Source organism: Carassius gibelio, chromosome A18 (genome assembly GCF_023724105.1).
Source record: "Carassius gibelio isolate Cgi1373 ecotype wild population from Czech Republic chromosome A18, carGib1.2-hapl.c, whole genome shotgun sequence".
Classification (NCBI taxonomy): domain Eukaryota; kingdom Metazoa; phylum Chordata; class Actinopteri; order Cypriniformes; family Cyprinidae; genus Carassius; species Carassius gibelio.
Window position 1 is genome coordinate 7,067,632 of NC_068388.1, and position 25,407 is coordinate 7,093,038.

Consider the following 25,407-nt stretch of genomic DNA (forward strand, 5'->3'; position numbering starts at 1 on the left):
GCTTGTCCGCATGAATCAGAGAACATTTCCCTGAGATGCGATAGAATGCTGATAAGCTAGAATTGCTTTGTGAAAGGTCCTTTTTTGCTGTCGGAAGAGCAAGTGGGTACATGGAGCTACAGTAAAACTAAAAGCTTTCCTTTTTGGGTGTTCTATGTCTCAAATGTACAGTAAAAAGTTAGTTTAAAGTCATGTAAATACCTGTATATTGCTGCTAGAGGAGAACTGTCTGTTCATCAAAGAATCTTGCAAGGAAAAATGTATCAGGGGTTCCACAGAAAAAAAAAATTAGGCAATAAAACATTTTTATTTTTTTATTTTTTTACATGATAATAATAAGAATGTTATGTTAGCACCAAATGAAAATACAAGAATTATTTCTGAAGGATCGTGTGACAATGAAGACTAGAGTAATTATTATACATCTGTAACATATTGTAGACACTGTATATCTTGTACTTACCACTTATTGCACTTCTGCATTTTGCTGCCTTGTACCCTACAATGACAATAAAGTAAAAAAAAAAAGAAAAAAAAAAAAATATATATATATATATATATATATATATATATATATATAAACAACAGTTAATTACATTCCAATAATATTTATTAAAATGTTTACTGTATTTTTGATCAAATGTAGATACGGTGAGCATAAGAGACAAACAAAATCTTACCAATCCTATTTTTTTTTCTTTTCTGTAATGTAGGTGTAAAATTCTGTACATGCATATTTTGCACATTTTAATCAAATGGAAAGTTTGTCCGAAATATACATTTACTCAAACTTATTATTAAGTCAACATTGTGTCTTCATTTTCCAGTTCTGTTCAATCTGCTATTGATGGTCTTTGTTGGTTATGTGAATGTTTGTGTTCATTTGGGAAAGGTATCTGAGTCAGCAATATTTTTCATAAAAAAAAAAAAAAAAAAAAAAAATTCTCCCACCTCTGTTTTGAATGAGTCTCCATGGGTTTCCTAAAAGCAGTAGAACCGGAGAACTTGCATTTCATTTGGTGTGTTTGTCTTTTATTTAGACTGTAAATCAGTGGCTCAGCTCCAGATTTCAGCACTACTGCAACTGCTTTTATCCAGTCATGCATACACATATGCTTAGGTGTTCTGGCGGTCATGCCCGAGATATCATCACATGATTACCCGATTACAAAACGGCTCATTATTCTTAGATGTGTTGCTGCAGGTAATTTATCACTCTTACATGTTCAAGTGCTCGTCTTGCTCCATTTCTTCTTATTTCACTTTCAGCTGACCTTCCTGATAACCCATCACCACTCTGTAGTGCTAATGCTCTAGGTCATGTTGCTTAATGGTTAAAAATATGCTCTGGAAACCAAAAGGTTGCAGGTTTGAATGCCTCAAGGGGTAATCCATGACCTGTCAGCATTGTTTTCTTGAGCAAGGCACTTGACAAGTCCAAGAGTGATTGTCCCTGTAAAAAGTGGTCAGTTAATCTGAAAGAAATTTTGAAATGCTTGTGATTTGGCAAAACTTTAAAAGATAGACCCATTCTAAGAGTTTCATGTGTGTCATGTGTGCCCTTCAGGTTCTCTGTATTGAGAGACCCAGCAGACTGGCTGGTCGTGAACCCCTTCAAAGGCAATGTCACCACCAGAGCCATACTGGACCGCGAGTCTCCACACGTTCACAACAACCGGTACACTGCTCTCTTCATGGCCACAGATAATGGTAGGACATTTTATTTGCATGGGGTGATGTCAAATGCGATGTAATAACTTCTGATGTCAGGTAATGTGATGTGATTTAGTCAGTCATCACTACATTTACTGGGTGACAAATCACTCATTTTTTGACATTTAGTGGGAAAATGTAGAGGATCAATTATAATAAATATTGGTGAAATTTACTAGGAATTTGAGTGAAAATTGTTTATACATCATTATATATATATATATATATATATATATATATATATATATATATATATATATGTATATATATATGTATATATATATATATATATATATATATATATATATATATATATGTATATATATATGTATATATATACATATATATATATATATATATATATGTATATATATATATATATATATATATATATATATATATATATATATATGTATATATATATATATATATATATATATATATATATATATATATTAGGGGTGCACCAATCAAGACCGGCCGATCGTTATGCGCATCTCGTCAGTAAAGCCAGTTCTCTAATCAGCGGTAAATTCCCTCAGGTGCTTTAACATAGAGCCGCTGTTACTACACAGAGCCATTGTTAACTGAGAAGCTGCGCAAATCCACGTTCATGTTCAGCGTTTATTTGCGCATCTTCTCAGTTAACAACGGCTCTGTGTAGTAACAGCGGCTCTATGTGAAATCATGCACCTGAGGGAATTTACCGCTGATTAGAGAACCGGCTTTACTGACGAGATATGCATAACAATTGGCCGATCGCGTTAATTAGATTAATCAATTATGGAGAAAAAATAACACGTTATAATTATTAATGCATTTAACGCACTTGCTCCGCCCCAGACCTATGTGGATCTTCTGCCAATTCATACAGTTGATTGATGACTAATATGAGGCAGGGCAACAACTTACTGTGTGATGGAGCCTATAGAAGCTTCCTAAAATTCAAGATATGGGGTAAAATGCCCGTTTGAGACTGTGTCTCATATTTACATCACATAGTTCACTAAAATATCACACGAGAAGTAGGCTAAGTGCAATATCAAATGAGTTACTCATCTTATACAACAGTTAATTATTTTAGACACAATGTTGTCTGTTTTACTCATTTTTGCCAACCTAAATTTAAAGACCAATCAGAACTGTTCACCCACTGAGCAACCCACAGCGACATTTCATTTCTTAATCCACGTTTTGAACTATTTGTGTGAACTATTGGCCGCGTTGAACCATTGGCCACAGTCGAGTTGGCTTTGAAGTGGCGCTGTACAGACCAATCGGTGTATGACATCAAAGTACCGCAAGAGCGATTCAAAAGCAAAAGCAAAAGCAGTCGTCTGTTCTCTGAAGCTCTTGAGGTTCTTTGATGTTACACACCGATTGGTCTGATGATGATGATCCGGTTCAAGTCGAGCAAGCCTATTGTTTCAATGAACCATTCATAAAGAACCATTTACTTCACTCCTGAATGAATCATTTGAACAATCAAACGAATGAATAAATGACTCAATGACTTAATCATTAAGACATTTCCACAACCTACTGGCAGTTTTAGTTTGATGCTTTGCACAACAATGACTTTAAATAATCTTTTCAGAGCAATTTCTTCCAATCTGATGTGCAATTAATAAGATTAATTAATCACCACATCATGTAATTAATTAGATTTACAATTTTAACCGCTTACCAGCCCTAATATTTTATGACCGTAATGAGAATTTAATTAAAATGGTCATTAAGAATCATGAAGATTAGAAACTCAAATGTAAAAATTCCAGATACAGTACATTACAGATTACACTACACAAATGAGTTTTCTTTTGGGGAAATGTGACAAAAATAGACTTAATAAATCAACTTTTGTTATTTTTTATTTTGTTTTTGTGAAGAAACACACTCTCAACATGTTTTGTACGATGAAACAGCACTGTAACAATGAAGGTCTCAACATATTATAATGCATTATGCTACTTGTTTCACTGTGGAAAATGTTATGATGTGTCTGAAAGAAGGCTGGCCAATGGAGCGGCTTGCTTCCTGGGCTAATAATTGGCACTAAACCTTTTGTAAATGGCATAGATATTGCGCATACAAAGCTATTATTCTTTTTTCTTCTCAATTGCTGTCGAAACTATACCAATATCACAGTAAGCCCATTTTCTAGGATTCTTTTTGGAGGTCATCAACTGTGCTTAACACAGCTGAGCTGGCGTGGTCACGGATTATTCTCTCGCTACAGGAAATTACACACTTCTGCAGGTCAGAGAAAACAGTCGTTGGATTAGTGCTCTCTGGGTAGTATAGTAATTTATCTCACGTGGCATAAACAACATTTAATTAACCTCTGAATGAGTCACTTCTCAATGTCACATCATCTGGCAGGGACGCTTAGAGGTATTAGAAGAAGAAAGGTTCCTGTTCTCTTCCCTTTTTCTTTCTCAGTCTGTTTGTCTGTAGAAAGAGGTTGGATGTGGCATTTGACAAATGACAGATCCATTAAAAGAAACAAGCCAATCAAAACAGTTCAAAAGTGCCCTTATTTACAGGTTTTCAATATGTTATTTCATACTGATTCATATTCATACATGCTTTTTAAGGGGAATCAGTATGGGCTGAATGCATTTTTCCTCTGTTTACATCGGTCAAGCTGTGTTTGGAATGGTGTACAACCATGGTACTCTTATTATTTTTGCAGTGTGCATACTGTGTGGGATGTGCAGTATACAGATTTGCTGGCGATGAATCAAATGACCCAAATTGTGCAGTACACAAACAGCACACACTGCATTGTATACTGTACCTCATCTATAGCATTTTAAGGGAGAATGATTCGCCACAACATTCTCTTTTTTTCTTTCTTTCTTTCTTGCCAAAAGTCAAAGTGAAACAGCATTTACAGCCTATTTTAGAGCTATAATGTGACATATTTTTGAGTTAAATAGGATACAAGAAAATAAAAGTAGAATGGCAGTTGATTTTATGGGAATTCAATAGTTCAGGAAAAGTGTGTACTCTAAATCAGATGGAGTTTGCTGTCAGTTATACAGTTTCATTTCAAAAATAAAAAAATAAATAATAATAATTATTATTATATTTTTTTAATTTATGTTACTTTTTTAAAAGTTTGAGGTCGGTAAGTTGACATTTAATATTTTACCAAATATTTCTGTTTCAAATAAATACTGTTTACTTTCAGGATTCTTTGATGAATAAAAAAACTGAATTATTTTAAACATTTGAGTTAGATTTTTTTTATTATTATTATTAATGCATTCTTGCTGAATAAAAGTATTCATTTCCAAAAAAAAAAAAAGGCATGTGTGTGTACACATGCATACACACTGTACATACATACACAAGTGCAGCTTTAAAGTTTGTGAACCCTTTAGAAATTTTGATATTTCTGCATACATATCACCCAAAATATCATTAGTATTACATATCTGTGAGTGGCAAACGTTTGCGAAATTGAAATTAGAGTCCATTTGTTCAGAGGTGTTTTTAAAAAGTGGGATGTGTGCAAATGCATGCTCTGTTTTATTTAGACAACAGAGATCTATCAAAGTCTGATCATGTTTGTGGAAGGGAATCATGGCACGAACAAAGGAGATTTCTGAGAGTCTCAGAAAAAGACTTATTTAAATGCTTATAATTATAGACGGTATGGATGAGATGTGCTGTTTATCCAATACTATTGACTCCAGAGAAATGCAAGTGGCTTCGTTTACAATGGAGAGGACATCAAGGTGAACCCCACAGCAAAGTGCAAATAACATATAAGTATGGCACAGCTCAGACATCAATCTGATTATATATGCTAATCCAAGTGTAACTTAAGATCGATAACGGTTTGATTTCATACTCGTAATAAATTATTAATCATTGTTTGCTGAGGTTTTGAAAAGGTTACGGTGACTGCAGCTATGTGTCATATTTCAGACTTCTTATTTGCATTGAGATGTAGACATTTCAGATGCAGACCAGAGGCTTATTTCAATAAATGTCAAATGCCCAAAATAATGTTTGCTTTGGGGTCACTTTCTACATTAACCTTCTCTGTTTACTAGTTTACTAGAGTCTGGTGGGAATAGTTGCCTTATTTTTGTGCATTAAAGGGTAGTTCACCCATAAATGAAAATTCACTATTTTCAAATATATATATATATATATATATAGTCTTTTAATCTCTCAGTCTGATATTTGTCTTTAATATATATTATGTGGTGAGGGTTTGTATTGGCACTTCAAACATGGTGTTAACATTATGCTTTTCCTTTTGTGTGGCTCCCTGTGTGTGTGTGTACAGCGCTGGATTTTGCGCATCCCGTGTTTCCCTGGTATCCCAGGCAGATCTAATCTATCACAGACTCCCTATTCCTTGACAGTCTGCCCGATGATTGCATGACATGAAAGTCATAGTGGTCACTAACAGGCTATTGATCTAGACTGGAGTCCCATGTCTTTATTTCATGGGCTCAGATGATTGTTGCCCCTCTCTCTCTCTGTCTGACCACTGACCACTGAGAAGGCCAGAGCGTTGATTGAACAAGAATGATAGAAGGGAGAGGGAAAATGAGAAGATGCTGAGCAGATAGAGGAGAGAGTAGATAAGACTGGGTGGAGAGTGGATGTAGTTTAGTCTGTGTGCGCTTTTCTACCCTTGTGTTTTACACATATAACTTTGTTTTAAAGGAGTAGATCAGCTATATTCCAAAGATAATTTTTTTGTTAAAAGTTAAGTTGGTTGATCATTTCCATACAACCTCAATGTAATTTGGGGACGATTAAAAAATGTTTTTTACACACACACACACACACATATAAGCTTTTTTTTTTTACGTTATTAATAATGTGGGATTGCAAGAATGGTGCTTAGAGTATGTGGGAAGAAAATCCTTTTAAGTCCAGAACATAGACTAAAATTCTGTGGAGCAGTATGGAAAAATCAGTCCTACAAACCTCTAACCTGCAGCTGAAATAAATTGATCCATTTTGCAGCTCCCAGTGTGTGAAGTTGCAGACTCACTGGAGTGGTTGGGAGTTGCTGAAGTGCTACACTTTTCTGAGCCTGGTGGGCTCAGTCTTGTCTGTCAGCCTGAGGTTAATGATTCAAGCCCTTACAACACCTGCTGGAGCTCAGCTCAGAAGGGTGGAGATGGAGGGGCTGCGCTATCTCAACATTGGCAGAGGGTCCGTCATTTAGAGGGCATAATCAGTTGTTTCGGTTTGAGACACAGGGAAATTTTTCTTGTTTCTTCATTCCCCACTGCGCCAGCAGATGTTCACCCATTCCATCATTCTTCAGGGTGGGTGTGTGTGTGTGTGTGTGTGTGTGTGTGTGAGAGAGAGAGAGAAAGAGAGAGAGATAGAAAGAGAGTAATCTGCCCACCATGTTTATGTCCTGTCTCCTAAGTTTGGTTAGCTGCATAAAGTTGTGCTCATACTACTCTTTTTATTTATTAGTATAATCATTATAAGTGTCTTTACTGTCACTTTTAATCAATTTAATGTATCCTTGTAGAATAAAAGTATTAATTCATAAATAAATAAACCTACTTACCCCAACATTGCACAAAATATTAAGCAGAAAATATGTTTTCAACATAGATAATAATAAGAAATATTGGACCCACTTTATATTAAGTGGCCTTAACTACTATGTACTTACATTTTAATTCATTATTTAGTACAATGTACTTATTGTGTACATGTTTTTACATTGTACTTATATATATAAAAAAACTACATGTAATTACATCTGTATTTAATTTCTGTAATTACATTTATAATTACACTGTTGACCCATACTTTACACCTTAACCCACCCTTAAACTTACCCATACCTCCAACCCTCTCCCTAACCTTACCCCTATCCCACCTCAATAGCAGCAAAAGTGTTTTACAATACAATATAAACACAATAAGTACATTGTACTTATTTTTTTATGTAAGTACATAGTAGTTAAGGCCACCTAATATAAAGTGGGACCGAAATATTTATTGAGCACCTAAAGCATGACTATTCATTTTTATCAGGGAGTGCTTTAAAATGCATTTTATAATTCTCTCCTTATAATAATGTTACATGTCTTACAGATTCTGGAGTTTGTAAAGTAGCAGAACTGTAAAAGATTTATGTTCTGGCATAAGGCTAAAATTGTATTTCTCAACTTCGCTCCCTCCTTCACATGAAAATGTGCCTTACAGAAGACGTCTTCTATGTAGGGCACATCTTCCTGCATCTAGTTAAACAATATAGTCATTGAATTTCACCTGGAAACATAAATACCATCAGGTAGCTCGACACTCCTCCTCTTGTAAAGAACAGCATGCAGTTGTCACATGCTGTGCTTTTATGTTATGTCACAGTTGCCCACGTCTTTGCATTTTATTTAAACACTCAACTGCTGATGTGCACTTGTCATTTAGGGCAGGCAATGTATTATCAGCAATGTTGCTGTACAAAATAAAAGGCTCTTTATGTATGCATGAGAAGTTTGCTTGGAGCATTAGCATATGCCTCAGAGACCTCTGAACATCCGCATTGTAGAGGGAAGAACTGTAATCAGCGCTTCAGTGCGACCAATCTAGCTCCGGGGCACTTGTTTTTGATTGTTGTTTAGTCCATGCTAATCTAATGTAAACATGTTGATGTTATAGCTAGTGTATTAGAATTGAACAATCCTTCATCAAAGGCCTGATTAGTAAAAATATTTTATACACCTGAAAATTTAAATTCGGTCACCAAAGTTTCTGGTCCGCATTTAATTGAATGTGGACCAGCCACTATTTGTTTACCCACATTTTTCTAAATATCATATTTTGTGTTCAGTAGAAGATAGAAACTTATACAGATTAGTAACGACTATCTATCTATCTATCTATCTATCTATCTATCTATCTATCTATCTATCTATCTATGAACCAGGGTTACATGCGTAACCTTTGACGATTTCCAAAGTGGCCCAAGGAACGACAAGAGCTCTATCCATTTCTCCAGCCAGGATAATGTCGTTGCAATGAGATCTATCCAGAAAGCCTATAGTACATCATGATTCTTATCATCCACAGCTTTGGTTTCTCCACTGCTTCTCACTCTGCAAAACAGCATATTTCCACCTCCTCTGCGCTCACGTGCTATAATATAAAAGGAGGCTTGACTTCTGTGCAATTCTGTGTTAAGACATGCTCTTAAGAGATCGAAGAGGTGATTTTTCAGTGGAGAGAAACAAGTAGCTGTTGCCCATTGCATATTGTCTTGGGCTTGTGGAGAACAAGTGTTTTGGTTGGTTGCTTTACCAAACTAATAAGACACAGCAAAACACACACAGTGCACTCTCAAATTATCGTCCCCCATCTGCTGGGCTAAATTGACACTGATTGGTTTCTGCAGACACTAGAGAATCTTTTTTTTTCTGTCCTTGGACTTTGAAGTCTGAAATGAAGATGGAAGAACATTTGTATCTCTAATAATGCAAATCCTGTCACGTCCTCTTGTGCAGTTTTCAAGGGGGAAATAGAACGTAATCACACATCCTCTCTTCATACAAAAGGGGGACTTTGACATAAAGAACGATGTAAGGCCCTGATTCAGTACTGATGAAAGGATGATCTAGGCATTGTCAAAGCAGAGGTAGAGAGTTCCTTCAATCCAAGTTTCTCATTAAAAGGAACCCATGAGGCTAATCAGAGGTTTTTGTTCTAGAGGGACTTGCAGGTTTAATCGGCTCTTCATTGTCAGGTTCCAGCTGAGCTTTCCGTGAAGAAAGAGGGCCTGCCTTTAATTGCAGATCAATTTTCTCCCTTGTTACGTTGACGGAAAGTCAACTGTATATGTGGTTGTGTGATAGACTGTTTCTCTACAGTCCCTCTAGGCCTGATTGAGAATTCAGTGGTTGCTGGAAAGGGAGTATGTCAGATTCAAGTGCATGTCATGTTAATAGTTTTTCAATAGGTTTTATGCAGTATTGTGCAGTATTCATAAGGTGTCCGAATATAACCAATAGGTTGTTGATATTTTTTTCACATCACCTTTTCATGACTTTTATCTTAGATATAGCACAGTTGATAGATAGATAGATAGATAGATAGATAAATAGATAGATAGATAGATAGATAGATAGATAGATAGATAGATAGATAGATAGATAGATAGATAGATAGATAGATAGATAATATGTGTCACTGCAGAGTAATGAATAATGACAGCCTAAAATTCAACATTGTCATCAAAGGAATAATCATAACAACATGACTTTCATCAAAGGTGTATTTGATCAAATGAATGCATCCTTGGTGTAAAGAAAGAAAGAAAAGGAAAGGAAAGGAACCTTCCACTAAAAATCACCTTGGGACCAGTTAGTGAAGTTATTTCCCAGAAACACTAATCATTTGCCATTCATTTTTAATCCAGTGCAGTGATGTTCTTAATGTGACTTCCAAAGTTTTTGTGCATGTCCAAAAACTTTTTGTGGCCACTCTGAATCTAAAAATAAAATATTTAAATCGATGAATGTAGAACGCTTAGAAAGGTTTTTTTTTTTTTCCTTCAGAAATTCACTTGTTAATGTGCTGTTACATTACGCTTATATAAGTCGTTTATTCTTATAGGTCTTTGCACTGGAGCTTTCTCAGCATGCCAAAGCAGAGTGATAAAAGAGCCATCTGCTCGAGTCCTGTGTGTCCTCTCAGAGTCTGTCTCACTGTGTGACCACTGCAGTGAGCAACCACACACTCCACACCCCCACTGTGCTTTCCCTTCTGACTCAGACACCCTTCTGATTACATCCCATTCACATCCTTGAGCTCAACTGTTACTTCTTCTTTTTTTAGAGAGTTTCAAAGAATTTGTATCAATTGAAACAATTTGTCTAATAGTTCAACAGCTCTAATTATCATCACCACAAAGCTAGTGAATCACTCTGTGGATTCTTTCTTTGACTTTATCTTATACTTTTGCCACTGGCCATAAGCTTCAGCAGAGATGGAGTAGAAAGCCCCGGAAATCATTCATTTTCAATGAGAGCTGGTGATTTGAGACACAGTGTGGAAAAGTGCCTGTAGGCGATGCGACAGAGTTGAGCAGAGTTTAACTGAAATGCAATGACTTCCAATGGGAGAAAGTGGAGCTCAAGTGAGCCGCCACCTGATACAGATCGTTAATGCAGTTGGGTAGAAACGGTAGTACAGCATGGCAAATAGCACAGTTCATGGGTGTCCAGGGAATGCTGGAAATTATAAAATGTATACCTTACGTGCAGGAGTGCTTTACATAAATAGTCTAACCAAATGCATAAATGCAAATGATTTTGTGGGTGGTTTTTAACTTTTTCAAAGAACTGCAATTGTTTTCATACATTTAAGAGTTGTGTTTTTTGTTGTTGTTGTTGTTTTTTTTTTTTGTGCAGAATATAACTTAGATTTAGGCATTTAGCAGATGCTTTTATCTAAAGCGACTTACAAACGAGGAGCAGCACAAGCAATTTATCCGAGTCAACAATGTTTGTATTACACAGTGCCAAGTATAAGTTAAATTAGCTGGAGCAAGCTAGAGCAAAAGTGAAATGTACAAAAATAGAGAAACAGAAAACAGACAGTGAGTGAAAGAGAGAAAGAGATACTGTGAATATACAGAGAGTAATACAGACTGAGAAACATTTGGTATCAGCCCAAGCTGCTGTAGTCAATTGGACCGTCTTCCAGGGCAGCGTCAGGTGGAACAATGGGCCAGTGGCAAAATAAAGAAACTCACTGAACCAAGGGTCTGTCTTTGGGGTCTGAGGGGATGAGATAGAATCCTGTACTGTCACAAAATCATTAATGCATCCAACAGAATAAAAAAAAAAACCTTTCCCCTGAGACTTTTGCAGTATGTGAAATGTATATACAGTGTGCAAGCTGTGTGCTAGCCATAAAATAGGAATATTTTTCAGGACTCTTTTTTTTTTTTTTTTAATGCAGAAGGAAAAGTTGCACATTTCAAATCTGCTCACGAACAGCTGTGAGGCTGAAAAACTGTCTATCCCATCCATATCAACAATGTTTAGTGATGCATTAGAAAGAAGTTTAGAGAAGTGAGAATTGGATCTCAGCAAAGACAGACAAAATATGAGCCTATACATATATCAGCGCGCCATAAAAAAGGAGAAAATAAATCACTCTCATTATGGAACGGAAAGGAGACAGCATCTGAAACATCCAGTCCCATTACATGCTGCATATGTAATAGACATATTTATGCAAATAACCCTTTTTATCCATATCTCATGAATATCTTTTATGTCAGTGTTGCTTGTAAAACAAAACCATGTGTACTCGGCTATTCATGAAGTCTTGCTGTATATTTCCGCTCACGTTTACCTTAATCAATATTGATGTTACAGGGGTCGTCGGTTTCTAAGATAAAAGTTATTAAGTGATAAACTGCAACATGAAAAGCTGATGCTCATTTCTAGAACACTTTATGGTGTATCTAAATGTGTGTAATAGGCCTTCAATGTGAGTTAGAGGATGAGGGAGCTCTTAGCACTGCCGAAGATAATTATGATGATGATGATGCTGATGAAGATGGTAAAAACTATGGAGCGATCAAGCGAGGGAATGTTTTTTTTTTTTTTATGAAAACAAGCATCTTTAATGTTTTCTAACCACGTACAGCAGCCGTGTGTAAATGGGAGGATTTGCATTCCCTCGTGCGTATATGTCTTCTCTGAGTCTCTCAGCACACACAGAAGAGCTTCATAAAGCCTGGCTGATGAGATTTTCTTGCTTAGGCGATTTTATCTTCATTTTTGCTTTGCTGGAAATGTAATGTGCAGTTTTTATAGATAACGTATGCTTTTGTATAATAGAGAGTTCTTGTATTGTGTAATGAAGTTCTTCAACAAGTTCTTTTAAATCCATTTATTTATAGCATTATTTTTCTTTCTTTTTTTCTTTCTTTCTTTCTTTGATTATTATTATTTTTCGTTGTATTTTTTATTAACTGATTTATGCATTCACAAATTTATTATTATTATTGTTAATAATAATAATTAGTATGTTTTATTACAGTCATGCCCACAAATATTGGCACCCTTGGTAAATATGATCAAATAAGGTTGTGAAAATTCATCTGCATTGTTAATCCTTTTGATCTGTTACTTAAAAAAAATTCACAAAAATGTATCATTTCATTGGATAATAAGAATTTTAAATGGGGGAAAATATCATTATGAAATAAATGTTTTTCTCTGATACTTGTATTTATTTATTGACTTATTTATGCATTTCTGCAACCATTATTATTATTATTATTATTATTATTATTATTATTATTATTATTATTAATAATAATAATAATAATAATACATATATATATATATATATATATATATATATATATATATATATATATATATATATATATATATATATATATATATATATATAGATATAGATATATAGATATATAGATATATCTATCTATATATATATATATATATATATATATATATATATATATATATATATATATATATATATACATGGTAATCCCATACCAAAATCTATGAATGTAATTGCATTAGATCAAACTTTTTATTTTAAGGAAAGAACAAATTTTAAGTATTTTTTTAAAAAGTGGAGTAAACAGATAATAAAAAAAATAAACAAAATGGGTTTTAACACAAAAGACATTTGTATTGTGAATTTACTTGGTTTGATATTTTATAATAATGCATTGAAATTAATATATTTTTAAAAAGTGTGAATAAATTTCCCAAATGCTTTTTTGAGTACCACTTGGACACCATGTCCAGAAACAGAAGAAGTGGACTAAAATGTGTTTGTACTACAGGAAATGTAGTATTTCATCGGGTCAGGTGGAACTCAGCATTGTTACATACTGGACCTACCAGACACCCCGTTCTCTTGAATGACAGATGTGTTAGTCAATTTATGTTGACAGAATTGATAAGGCACATCAGAGGCAAGAGAGATATGGCAAGTGCAGCTCATGAAAGTCCCTACCACGCTCCACTTACGCACCCTTCCCTGTGGGCACCACGCTCCTATAGCGCATAGACCAGAGTGATGATGGTAATGAAAGAAAGGAGGAAGACTTATAGTCTCAATATGCACAATAATTCCCATGTGCAAAGCTAAAATATTTCCATAGTGTTTTGGGAGGGAAATAAATGCAATTCAGAAGAGATATTTGGAGGTCAGTGGCAATATGTGGAATGTTTGTCTTCACCAAACCAAAACTAATTATAATGAAGTTTCATATTGCTGCTGGCATATTGCTCATTTCACAAAGGTTGGAAGTGTTTGCTTTTCATCTTCTATTTAGATTCAGATGCATTTCTAATGCCAGTCAAAATCTGAGAGACACAATATATTAATATCATCTTTATTAGTGTGTTTATGTAATGTCTTAATATAAACTTTAGTGCATTTGCCTTTATATATAAACCTTACTTGAGTGTGTAGCAGTGTGGTACATTAAATATGAATATATCCAAAGGCCTTTTTAGTGTCTATATTCATCACAGATATGATCTCTCAACCGAACACTCTCTGTTCAGTGAAATAGCACAATAACATTCTACCAGATACTTCACAGTTTCTGACAAACAGAGGCTTTTTTCATGTTTATTCATAAAAAGTTGACAAAGAAAACTTCAATTTGGAACGTCTTATAAGGAATAGTTCACCCAAAAAGTAGCATGTACTGAAAATCTGCTCACCTTCAGGCCATCCAAGTTGTAGATGAATTACTGTCTTCATTAGAACAGATTTGGAGAAATGTAACATTACATCAGTTGCTCATCAATGGATCCTCTGTATGGGTGCCGTCAGAATGAGTGTCCAAACAGCTGAAAAAAAACCCTCATAAAATATCAACAAGTAATCCAGACTCCAGTCCATCACTTAACAGCTTTCGCTTTCAACAGCACAAGTGAAAAGCTGTGTATTTGTAAGAAACAAATCCATCATTAAGACTTTTTTTTAACTTTAAACCGTTGCTTCCTGCTAAAAATGAGTCCTGTATGCATAAGATTGCTTTCTCCAGTGAAAAGTTCATCTTGTCTGAATCAAACACCATTTACAAGCACAATGGTCCAAAACAGTTCTAAACAAACATGTTGGTGGATTTCGATTTGAGAGGACAACACATGGACTTTTTCAACGGAGGAAGCTTTATCATGGACTGGAATTTTGGACAGTAAGAGGATTAAAGTTTAAATGCCTTTATGATGGATTTGTTTCTTACAGACATGCAGCTTTTCACTTCACAATATGCTTATTGATGGACTGCAGTCATGTGGATTACCTGTGGTTTATTGTGATGTTTCTATCAGCTGTTTGGAATCTTATTCTGACGGCACCCATTCACTGCAGAGGATCCATTGGTGTGCAAATTATGTAATGCTAAATTTCCCCAAATCTGTTTCGATTATGAAACAAACTCATCTACATATTGGATGGCCTGAGGCTGAGTACATTTTCAGTAAATTTTGGGTGAACTATTCCTTTAAGGACAAAAATGTTACTCCGAATCACATCAGCTCATGCTCTCCTAGGTGTCCAAGCCCCCTAAATCCCCCTTGAATATTTTAGCCTTTAGCATTTTTATCTGATCTTGTTTTTTGGGTCAGAAAGCGGTCAATAGCTGTTGTTTTGAGCAGGAACCTAATTTATATTCAGTCACTATATACCAGAACGGCCATATTTATGTAATACTTGCTTTGACCTTTGGCGTCTTTCAATCATAGGTTTGCTCACTGGTGTTAAAAGCAAAGAAACAGACGTGTTTACTAATGCACAAACAAGCCACTTCTACATTTTTCAAGAGTTCATGATTTATAAATCAGAATGCTGTTATCGCTCATGGCTGGACGTGTTTATTTCTGTGAAGCATACTGAGAAATCTTCTGCTTTTATGGTGTTAGGCGAGAACGTTTACTTTTGTCCACGGACACACGTTCTTTTCATATTGTGAAACGTCTTGTTACATACTTGACAATCGTTTTGAGCAGAAAATTAGTAAAACATGGCAAGGATGTCCAAACGCCACCCTGCAGGGGTATTTTAGAGACGCAATTGGAACAAACCTGATTTCTTTTTCTACTGAGACTTGACTTGCTCCCATGTTTTGACACCGTGCCTTTTCTTCTTCCTTTGAGGCCTGAGTGTTCCTGGCAGTACGAGGACAAAATCATTCTGTAATTACTGATTCTGTCATCGGATGTTAATTGCGGGTGACCTCCAGGGCTGTTTATAATTATGCAGTCCTGCAATAACTGCTAATCTCCTAGACACGGAATATTTCAAAAGCCTTGGATAATATATTTGTTTTGTTTTTTCACTGTGCAATATTCAATAAAGTGCAATCTGAGTCTTTCAAATAGAGATAATTGTTGTTAGTCCAAGTCAGAAACTGAGTGATTTGATTTGCTGTTATTTTTTCTTCATGTATAAACATTGATTGGTGTTGTCTGTGTTTCTGATGCATCCAGTTTGCTTGTGCCTCAGGTTTTAAGAGGTCTTTAACCCACTTCACTTTACAGTAACACTCAGGCTGCGTGAATGCTGTGATGAGTGCTAAGTACAATCCTCCTGTGCATTTAAAAGATAACTATTGATTTAGCCTATAGAGCCAGAGAGCTGCAGTCTGGTGAACGACTTGCATGTGATTGTGGAAATCAGATCTGACCAATTTACTTTCTTAATACTTTCTGTTGGTCTTTAGGGAAGCTTGTTCCCTTTTTTTTATAATATACAATAGATAGTAAATGTGAGATTAAAGTAAAAATATATATATATATATATCTGTCTGTCTATCTGTATAAAATGTTGGCTTAGTAACTAACTGAAACAAAATAAGTTTAAGTACTACAGTAATTGCTAAAACTAGAATAAAAATGTATGTAAACTAAATATTATTAAATATTACAAAAGCTAATGAAATTGCAATAACATAAAATTACTTAAACCTAAAGCTAAAAATAAATTCAAATTATGAATTAAAATGTAAATCTAAATACTGTAATACTAAAACTACTTAAACTGTTGGTCCTGCCCAACTTTATTCTTTTAACTTTTTGCCTTTTGTCTCAATAGGTAGTCCACCTGCCTCGGGCACAGGTACATTGATAATCACTATAGAGGACGAGAACGACAACGCTCCCTACATCTTCCCCTCCGTGGCCCGCGTGTGTGAGGATGCTAAAGACATGAATGTGGTGGTGATCGGGGGACGAGACAAGGACATTCATCCTAATACAGATCCTTTCAAGATCGAGCTTGGCAAACAGCCAGGACTGGAGAAAACATGGAAAATCTCCAGGATCAATGGTAAGTTAATTCTCAGATGGGACAGAAACAGCCACTTGACCCGCGGTTAAACACATGCTGGCTATTTCTAGAGCCAGTCTGAAGAAAGCCAGTTTGTGCTTTCACTAAAGGAAAAGCTTACCTTAATAAAATTATGCTTAATTGATTTATTGTTGATCAATCATTTTCAGCACATGCACATTTATTAAAAGTTTGATCAGGGAGTGAAAACGCTGGGGGTATAACAGCTACTGTATACCAGCACCTAACCAGCATGAACATGAAAATTCTAGTATTTTCACCAGGCTCAGGTGGGTCACATACTGCTGAGTGCAAGAGGATTGGTTTATTGTCCCGGACCATGTGTGTATCATTAAGTATCACCCTGACCAAATAGCTGAGTGTATTTTGGGTTTATCTTAGCACTCTCGATTGCCCATCTCTCCTGAGAACACACACGCAAACATAGAAAGGGATGTGAATCTCCAGAATTTCTGAATTCTGAAAGATGTTTGAGAAGAGAATCAATGGCAGAGGCTGTGATTCGAGAGAGACAGTATAAAAGAGGTCTGGTGAGGTGATATGAGGTCGAGTGGCAGAGTTGAAGATACTCTCTCTGACTGACATGTGAAGTGACCAGAATGCTACTGTACATAGTTGTTTTTTTTTATTATTATTGTTTTCAGATACTCACTCCCAGTTAATGTTGCTGCACAGTCTGAAAAAGGCCAATTACAACCTGCCGCTGGTTCTGACTGACTCTGGAGTCCCTCCAATATCCAACAGCACAGAATTGAAAGTTCAGGTGTGCACCTGTAAGAAGAACAGAATGGACTGCAGCCATGCTGGCTCAATCCAAACAAATCTCTTGCTACTGCTGGGACTGGTTCTGCTCTCCATCCTCTGTAAGTATTCTTTCGCTCCACCCCTCACAACACTCACATGTAGAGCTGATCCCTCTTATCAGAATCCAGGTGATTTGTTCAAACGCAGAGTTTTCAAGTTTGATAGATGATGTAGATGTTGCATATTTCATGGTTTCTAATAAAGTCCAAATAAATATTGCAAGTGTTTCAGATCCAGGATTGTGCCCAACAGCAAAAAAAAAAAGTAAAGTCAGAACATTTGCAGAGTTCATTATTGTACAAAACTCTCTTAATCCTTGAATATGGAACCTCGTCCATTCAAGTATTGCTTAAGCCCAGTTCACAGACTGCTTGCATCTTTGAGGCACATTCGAACTATTTACAAATATTTATTCAAATGTATTTATTCCCTGACATACATTCAAATTTAAAAACTCAAACGTTTGTTTTTGTGAAAAGTGGGGACATCCCATAGGTATAATGGTTTTTATACCGTAGAAACTATATATTCTATCGTCCTACACCAACCCTACACATAACCCTAGCCCTCACAGGAAACTTTGTGCATTTTTACTTTCTCAAAAAACTAATTCTGTTAATGAGCGTTTTGAAAAATGGGGACATGGGTTATGTCCTCATACTGTAAGTCACCCTCTCCTCATCATACCCATGTCATTTTACAAAGTGTCCTGATATATCACAAAAATAAGAGCACACACACATACACAAACATATATATATATATAAATATATATATTTTTTTTAGACCTATAACAATATATTTCGAATTTAAATGTATATTTTCAGATGTGTATCTATATATTAAGGTTCCCCTGTATACTTTGCTGTACAGTTTGATGGGAAATTGGCTTCTCTTCCAGAATGTCTGCCATGACCCAGTATCTGTTTACCGTAGAAAAGCCCGGAACTGCATTAAGAGTTGATACATATCAGGCTAGATTTACAGCATGTGTAGGACCACTAGTGCAGCAGCCAGAGACACATAGAAGCATTTAAAGTAATATGCACTGATTAAAGGTTGCTTTACTGCAGGTATTGGGCTTCTTGCTGTGTTTGTGTGTGTGTCAAAGTGTATTATATTTTTGTCCCACAGTTAATCTCCCACCTAAGCCTGCACATGGCCCCCTAGTGACTCTTTCTCCCGGCAATAACATTAATAATTCACTCCTTTAGAGGGGTTGGAACATAATGGAACTCTATACAGCCATTCTAAAATGGAAAACAGAGGAAAAATAGATCTGTGCACTGACTGTTCAGAAGGGATGTTCTGCTCTGGGTTTGGATAAGAGTCAGATCCATCTGTGATTTGTGGCACTAAACAGCCCATATCTCCAGATCTGTATGAAACATGGTAGCAGATCTTCTCCTAAGTTTCTCTCCCCCAATCACTTTCTTGTTTGTGTTATCTCTGTGCATATCATTCAGATACCCACATTTTCACCTCGATTTTGACTTCAATGCTTCAAGTTTGGGGGGAATTCAGTAAATAGCTACATTTTCTCAGGTTCTTATTGTGCTAAAATGTTGCTTTTCTATATAAATAGCTGGTTGAGAATAACTGATCAAATTATGTAAATCATTGTTATCAGACATATATCCAGACATGCACAAATGGTCTAAAACAACAATGCACACACTGTGCAAATAAATTATCATTCCTTTTTTCTTAGAGAATTCCTGACTTAAGAGTTTTTCTGCATTTTTTGCCGAACTCATTGCATGCTTCATATTATTGTATGGCTTCATTTCACAGTTTTAGACATTATTTCCCTGTTCTCAGAGTTGTTCTGTTAGCAATCATTTTTTGGTGTGAATGCTGAATATGTGAATGTTAATAGGCTGAAATTATGGGATTAGTTGCTACTGCCCTGGTAGAAATTGACATGCGCTGTATTATGCAATGCTGTTTTAACAAAGTGGGATTTCTGGTGAAAAAAAAAATATATATATATATATAGCTCCTGGCACAATTCTAGCACACAGTATTTGATAAATAATCTCAGGGATGTTACTATAATGTCTCAGTGATTTGTTAGTGTGTATGTGCTTGTATGCCCCTAACATTTATTTGTTTGCTCAATCAAAAAAAGTGCTGAAAATGTATTCATCCTCAGGGCATTCAAGATGAGATGTTTCTTCCTCTGAACAGATTTACATTAAGTTACTTGCTCACCAATTGGTGCTTTGCAGTGAATGGGTGCCATCAGAATGAGAGTTCAGATTGAGAGAAATAGCTGATGAAAGCATCACTATAATCCACACAACTCCAGTCCATCAATTAATGTCTTGTGAAGACAACAAAATCAATACAGAACATATTTTAAATTAATATCTTTTGTCGAATTATGCTGATCATATAATTTGGAATTTATTATCAGAATTTTTACTAGTGGTCTCAGATGTTTGAACTCCGTGTGTGTGTGTGTGTGTCCGTGTGTGTTTTCCACATTCAGGCAGTGATACAATGTAACAGGAAATCTAAAAGTGTGTGCATGTGTTTATTTCTCATGTGACATGACAGAGCTGGTGCATGCTGGTCTCAGAGATCCAATACATGTAAGTGATGACTCATTGTAAGGAATATAACCAGACACACTGCTATGTCGCACAGTGATCAAGTGGGCGGGAAAGTGTGTCTGGCTTCAGTTTACTTATCACCTTAATGAACTCTGACCCCTGTTGAGAGAGAGAACTGAGAACAGGCAGATAAGCCCAGAAGCTCAATGATGGAGCACTGTAAGACGAAAATGGCCAAAAGATTAGACAGAGTTCACTTCATCTGTCTCCTCTACAGGATACACATGTGCAAACTCATGCATTACCAACATGTAGTTCACTGGTTTGTGCCATTCCATTTTTTTATGAGTAGTCGCCATTAAATGTTTGATAAGTAGATGATGTCTTGCAGTGTGACACCTTTTCGAGAGCTGATGTCACACCTGCTTTGTCTGTATTTGCTCATTCATCACAAAAAAAGCATTTTGATTATTTATTTGTAATTATTGTGCATTGAAAAGAATGCACTAAAAGAAATCCCTACTTTATACTGTTCTTCCTCCCTTCTCAATGATAAAGGAGTGAAGTGAACCTATATTTGTGGCCTCTTAAATAATGTATTGTGGCCTCTGGGAGAACACAAATAGATCCTCTATTAACCGACACAAGTTCCTTATTCTTTAGACCCCCATTAAAGTTGTCCTGCAACGTACAGTATACATGCATGAGCCACGGCAGATCACGGGGGGCATGATTGGGACCATCTCATACACATCCATTGGTCTTTACATCTTAGATCCCACAGGACCCATTGTTACTGTTTCTGATGACGGTTTGCCAAACACTAACTTCTGTGCTGATTTGCCCTTTAAATCATTGAATTGTGTGTGATTACACTGGTGATGTTAATGTTCGAAGGGAGAAAAACACATTTTCAACACAAGATGAGGCTGGATTCTGATACAAATGTCAAGAGGAAACCAAATTATATTTTCCACTGACAACATATGCTTTGATGTAACAATCGAGCTCAAGATCAGATCACAGAGGAGACTGTTAAGAGCACATGTTGAACAGTGGTAGGGTCAAACAATACCAAGATGACAATACTGCCCCCTGTAGGACTGGTTTCAAACTACACTTTAGGCATCACATTTCTTTGGGGGTCAGTAAAATATTTGTATTTTTTTTTTTAAAAGAATGATAATTGAAATTGACATTTTTATTTAGCAAGGACACATTAAGAGAACCAAAAGTGTCAGTTAACACATTTCTGATTTTACTTTTTTCAATTCATCAATCCCGGAAAGTGGCAAAGGTTTTAACACTCAGATAATGAAATATCTTAAATGCAGTGTCTTTTTACTTGTTGACTGGTTACTTTTTAACCTCGTCTACCATTTCACTTTCCTACAAATAGCATGTTCCTTCTGAGTACACTCTATGTGAATAGCATCTAGAACTATTTGCAGTTTGCTCTTATTTTAACCAGGATGGTATTTGATAAATAAACAGTTTCTACCATTTAAAGTAAATTGTGTCTACCTTTTCTTGCACATGTTTGAAGTCTCCATGCTTAATAAACAGTAAGGAAGTCCAGCCTGTAAGAACATGAAAATTAAACTGAAAATGTCAGTCCTAGTTGATTTAATAATCACCTTAATTGAAAAATACATACCGGACGATGATTTGGATTATGTTCCTAATGTGATTTTTCTGGACAAATGAAGAGTGATGATATACTCAACAGACCTCTAAAACTACGCTTTAATCTGATGAAAGATGCCCAACAGGGGTAAAATATAATTAATCCACAAACATGGAAATAAGCCTGAGTCTGGACCCACTGAAGTTTAAATCCCTTTTTCTGCCAAGATGGGCGCTTTTACTCTTTAATCCACTCTGGGTACTGATGTGGCCTGTCTCGAGGGGAAGAGAAATTTCCACAGCATCGACCCGTTTACTGGCTCTTCAAGCCACTTGTTTTGACGTGCCATCCGCAGTGCACCTGGCAGATAAAGCGTAACCTCTTCTTGTTAATGAATTTTCAGGCGTGACAAGAATGATTAATGCCACTTGCTAAAATTACAATTCCTGTTTTTAATACTCAAGGGTCGAGGTTTTCAGAACTCTTAACCTTGAGTACTGAACACTGGAGTAACTTGTCCCCTACATGTGCTATTGACATGAATGGTACCTCAAATCATTTTAGATTTAAAGTTGAATGATTAATTTTTTGAGTAAAAGTTAGTAAAATTGATTTTTTTTTTAAAGGGATGGATTCTTCAAAAATGGTTATTCATTCATTATGTACTTGCCCTCATGTCATCCCAAACCTGTCTGACTTAATTTTTACTGTGGAACAAAAAAGTTATTTTTTGTTTGTTTGTTTGTTTGTTTGTTTTGTTTTGTTTTTTGGCTCTATTTTTTGGATTCATTTCATTTAACATTTCTTAAAAACTTTAAAACGCTTTTTTATCATCATGTGAAGAACATTTTAATAAGCTGAAGAAAAATTTTCAGGCAAATGTTTCTATTGATATTAAATGTTCTTTGTCGAATCAAAGATGCCAATGAAGGAACTTTATTTTTAAGAGTCTGTACAATAAATCTATCTAGCTACAAATGGAAAACTCAGACCTGGCTGTAAACTTGAAGCCCGTCATGAGTGACTTTACTACTTGGCTGAAGGAAAGACAAATAGACGGAGTGAATGATGAGGGTTGTGTAAGCGAGGAGAGGGGGGTGAAGAGGAGTTTATTTCTATCTGACCAAAGCTCTGCAGGGTTCACGTGTGTTATTGTGCCTTGTTTCACTGCAGCTGACTGCTGCCACAACCACTTTCCTCCAATCAGGCTGATGGTAATTAGATCAAACACACTTTCGTCTAGCTGCTTGCATTGCACGCTACCTACACACTTACTTGTGTTTCCCCCTTAGGAAGATGGAGTGAAGAGTATGTGTATGTGAAGAGATCAGAGTGAGGATTTTTATCCTCCCCTTGCTTGACTTCATTGCATGTGAAAGCAGCGAGGTGAATTGATTCAGTTGTATATTTTGATGTTTCAGTCTCACACTCGTCTGCCTAAGGGGGAAAGTATTACCTGGATGCATTTCGGGCCCTCGGCACATGAATAAACGGGGCTAGACTCTCATTATAATATGAAAATGGCATTTGTGGAACAGAGCAACGTCGGCCGTGCTTTTAAGTGCCGTTCAAGTCTTATTTTCCTTCCACTACCATTTAGGATCAAGCTGTACAAACGTATCTAGTAGAAAGAAACAACAAGCAGCAAAGGGGGAAAAAAAAAATCAATAGTCCTTTCCCCCCCTCCGCATTTAATATTCCCTCGCATCGGTTCTGGCATGGTTCGATCGCTGTTGAATCTCTGAGATCCGCAGGCCAATTCATTTCGCTCAAGTCTTGCAAAATTAGACCTTGCATTTTTCAAAGTTACATTTTAATCATATTTCACGATGATGGCGGTGTGGAGCGGAGTACGGAAGGCAAGTGAAGGCAGAAGTAAAAGGCTTTAAAGTTTCCAGGAGCTTCGACGGGAATGATATTTTGTTCCTAATTAGTTTAAATGCTTTGTTGTGGTTTTTCACGTTTTACATATCCATTGCATGAATATTATGGAAATATCTCATAAAAATGTTGTGTTAAAAATGTCAAACCTGCTGCTTAGGGAGACTACGTTTATTACAACCTCAGATGTTCTGTTAAACTTTTTTAAATGGTGTTTAATCACCGTTTTAACATTTCTTCTTGTCTCTTTTCTCTTTCGCAGGCTTGTAAATTCCACTGATTCTTTCTGTAGTCCTTTTACAACACTGAAGAAAACCTTCTCTTCTCCACACGCAAACCAGGCTGAGAGAGAAGACCTCACCCCCAAAAGACCCTTTGCACCCTCCATTTATGCTCTCGTCCTTTTCACCATCGTCTCTCTCTATCCCCAACTTAACGGCCTCCACCTTTTCACCAGGAACTTTCTCTCTGTCCTCTCCCTCCTTCCCCTGCACTTCCTGTCTTCTCATATCTCTGGAATACATCATGGACGGCACCGCCTTGATGCTCCAACTCTCTCTCTCACTGGACAAAGATATACTGGATGAGGGCAAAGCGATTGGACATTTTGATGTACTTTAGTTTTCTCTGGTTAAAGACTACTGTATTTGATCTCGTTTACTAATGTAAGGGAAGGACACAAGGCCTTGTTAGTCTGCAGTGGTTGTGTTTTCTTAGGGCAGGGTGGTAGCCAGAAGCCTTCAGAGTCTAAGAAAAAAACATCTCTTGCGTCTTTTATTTTAGTTTTTTTGTTCAATTGCATTTGTTGTTATGGAGTGGAACACAATATATCTTTAAAGTAATGTGTCAGATTGTGGGGGGAAATATATATTTTATTTTTTACCAATGTACAAATATATTAATTATCGTATGTACTTTGAGCCTTATTCTTTAATGACCCCTCAAGAGAAAAAAAGAAAGGAACTGTATGTTTTTTCAAAATTTTAGGGACTATTTCTAATGCCATTGATGTGTTTTTTTTTTTTTTTTTTTTTTTTTTTTTTTAATCTACAAGTTCTTGTTCTTAAGTCTGAAGAGTGATTTGCAGGCAGAGAGCGAATCTCTCTTATGATTCTTGATTCTGATGGTAAGGCGTTTATTTAATTTTTCTCCCTCTCCTCTTGGGTCAAGTCAAAGAGGCCAGGGAAGGCTGTTGATTCAGTGGTTTTTGTTTTTTATATTTTGCGCTTGTGAGAAGAAGACAAGAAAAAAGAGAGAGAGAAAAAAAAGATAACAGATAAAAAATAAATAAAAAAGAAAAGCGTGTGTGTGGGTTTGTGCGGAAGACCCTGTAAGTTCTGAAAATGGAAAGAAAAAGATGACGCGGTGAATGAGCTATGTCTGTCTTTTGCACTAATTTAATAAAGCTGTTACTGTCCTTCCCACCACTTTAACTTTGCTTGTTTGTTTAAAGCCTGTCTGCAG

General features: G+C 36.0%; 1 protein-coding gene across 1 annotated transcript in view; it reads left to right on the plus strand.

Annotated features, from left to right (window-relative positions):
* The window catches only part of LOC127933837 (cadherin-13-like), a 300,617-nt gene extending 275,247 nt beyond the window's left edge, over positions 1 to 25,370 (plus strand). Inside the window, exons 11-14 of the mRNA XM_052530852.1 lie at positions 1,568 to 1,710; positions 16,819 to 17,052; positions 17,718 to 17,936; positions 24,206 to 25,370. Of these exons, the coding sequence (XP_052386812.1) occupies positions 1,568 to 1,710; positions 16,819 to 17,052; positions 17,718 to 17,936; positions 24,206 to 24,213 (604 nt within the window). The 3' untranslated portion in view covers positions 24,214 to 25,370. The remainder of the gene's footprint in view (positions 1 to 1,567; positions 1,711 to 16,818; positions 17,053 to 17,717; positions 17,937 to 24,205) is intronic.
* The last annotated feature ends 37 nt before the right edge of the window (positions 25,371 to 25,407 follow it).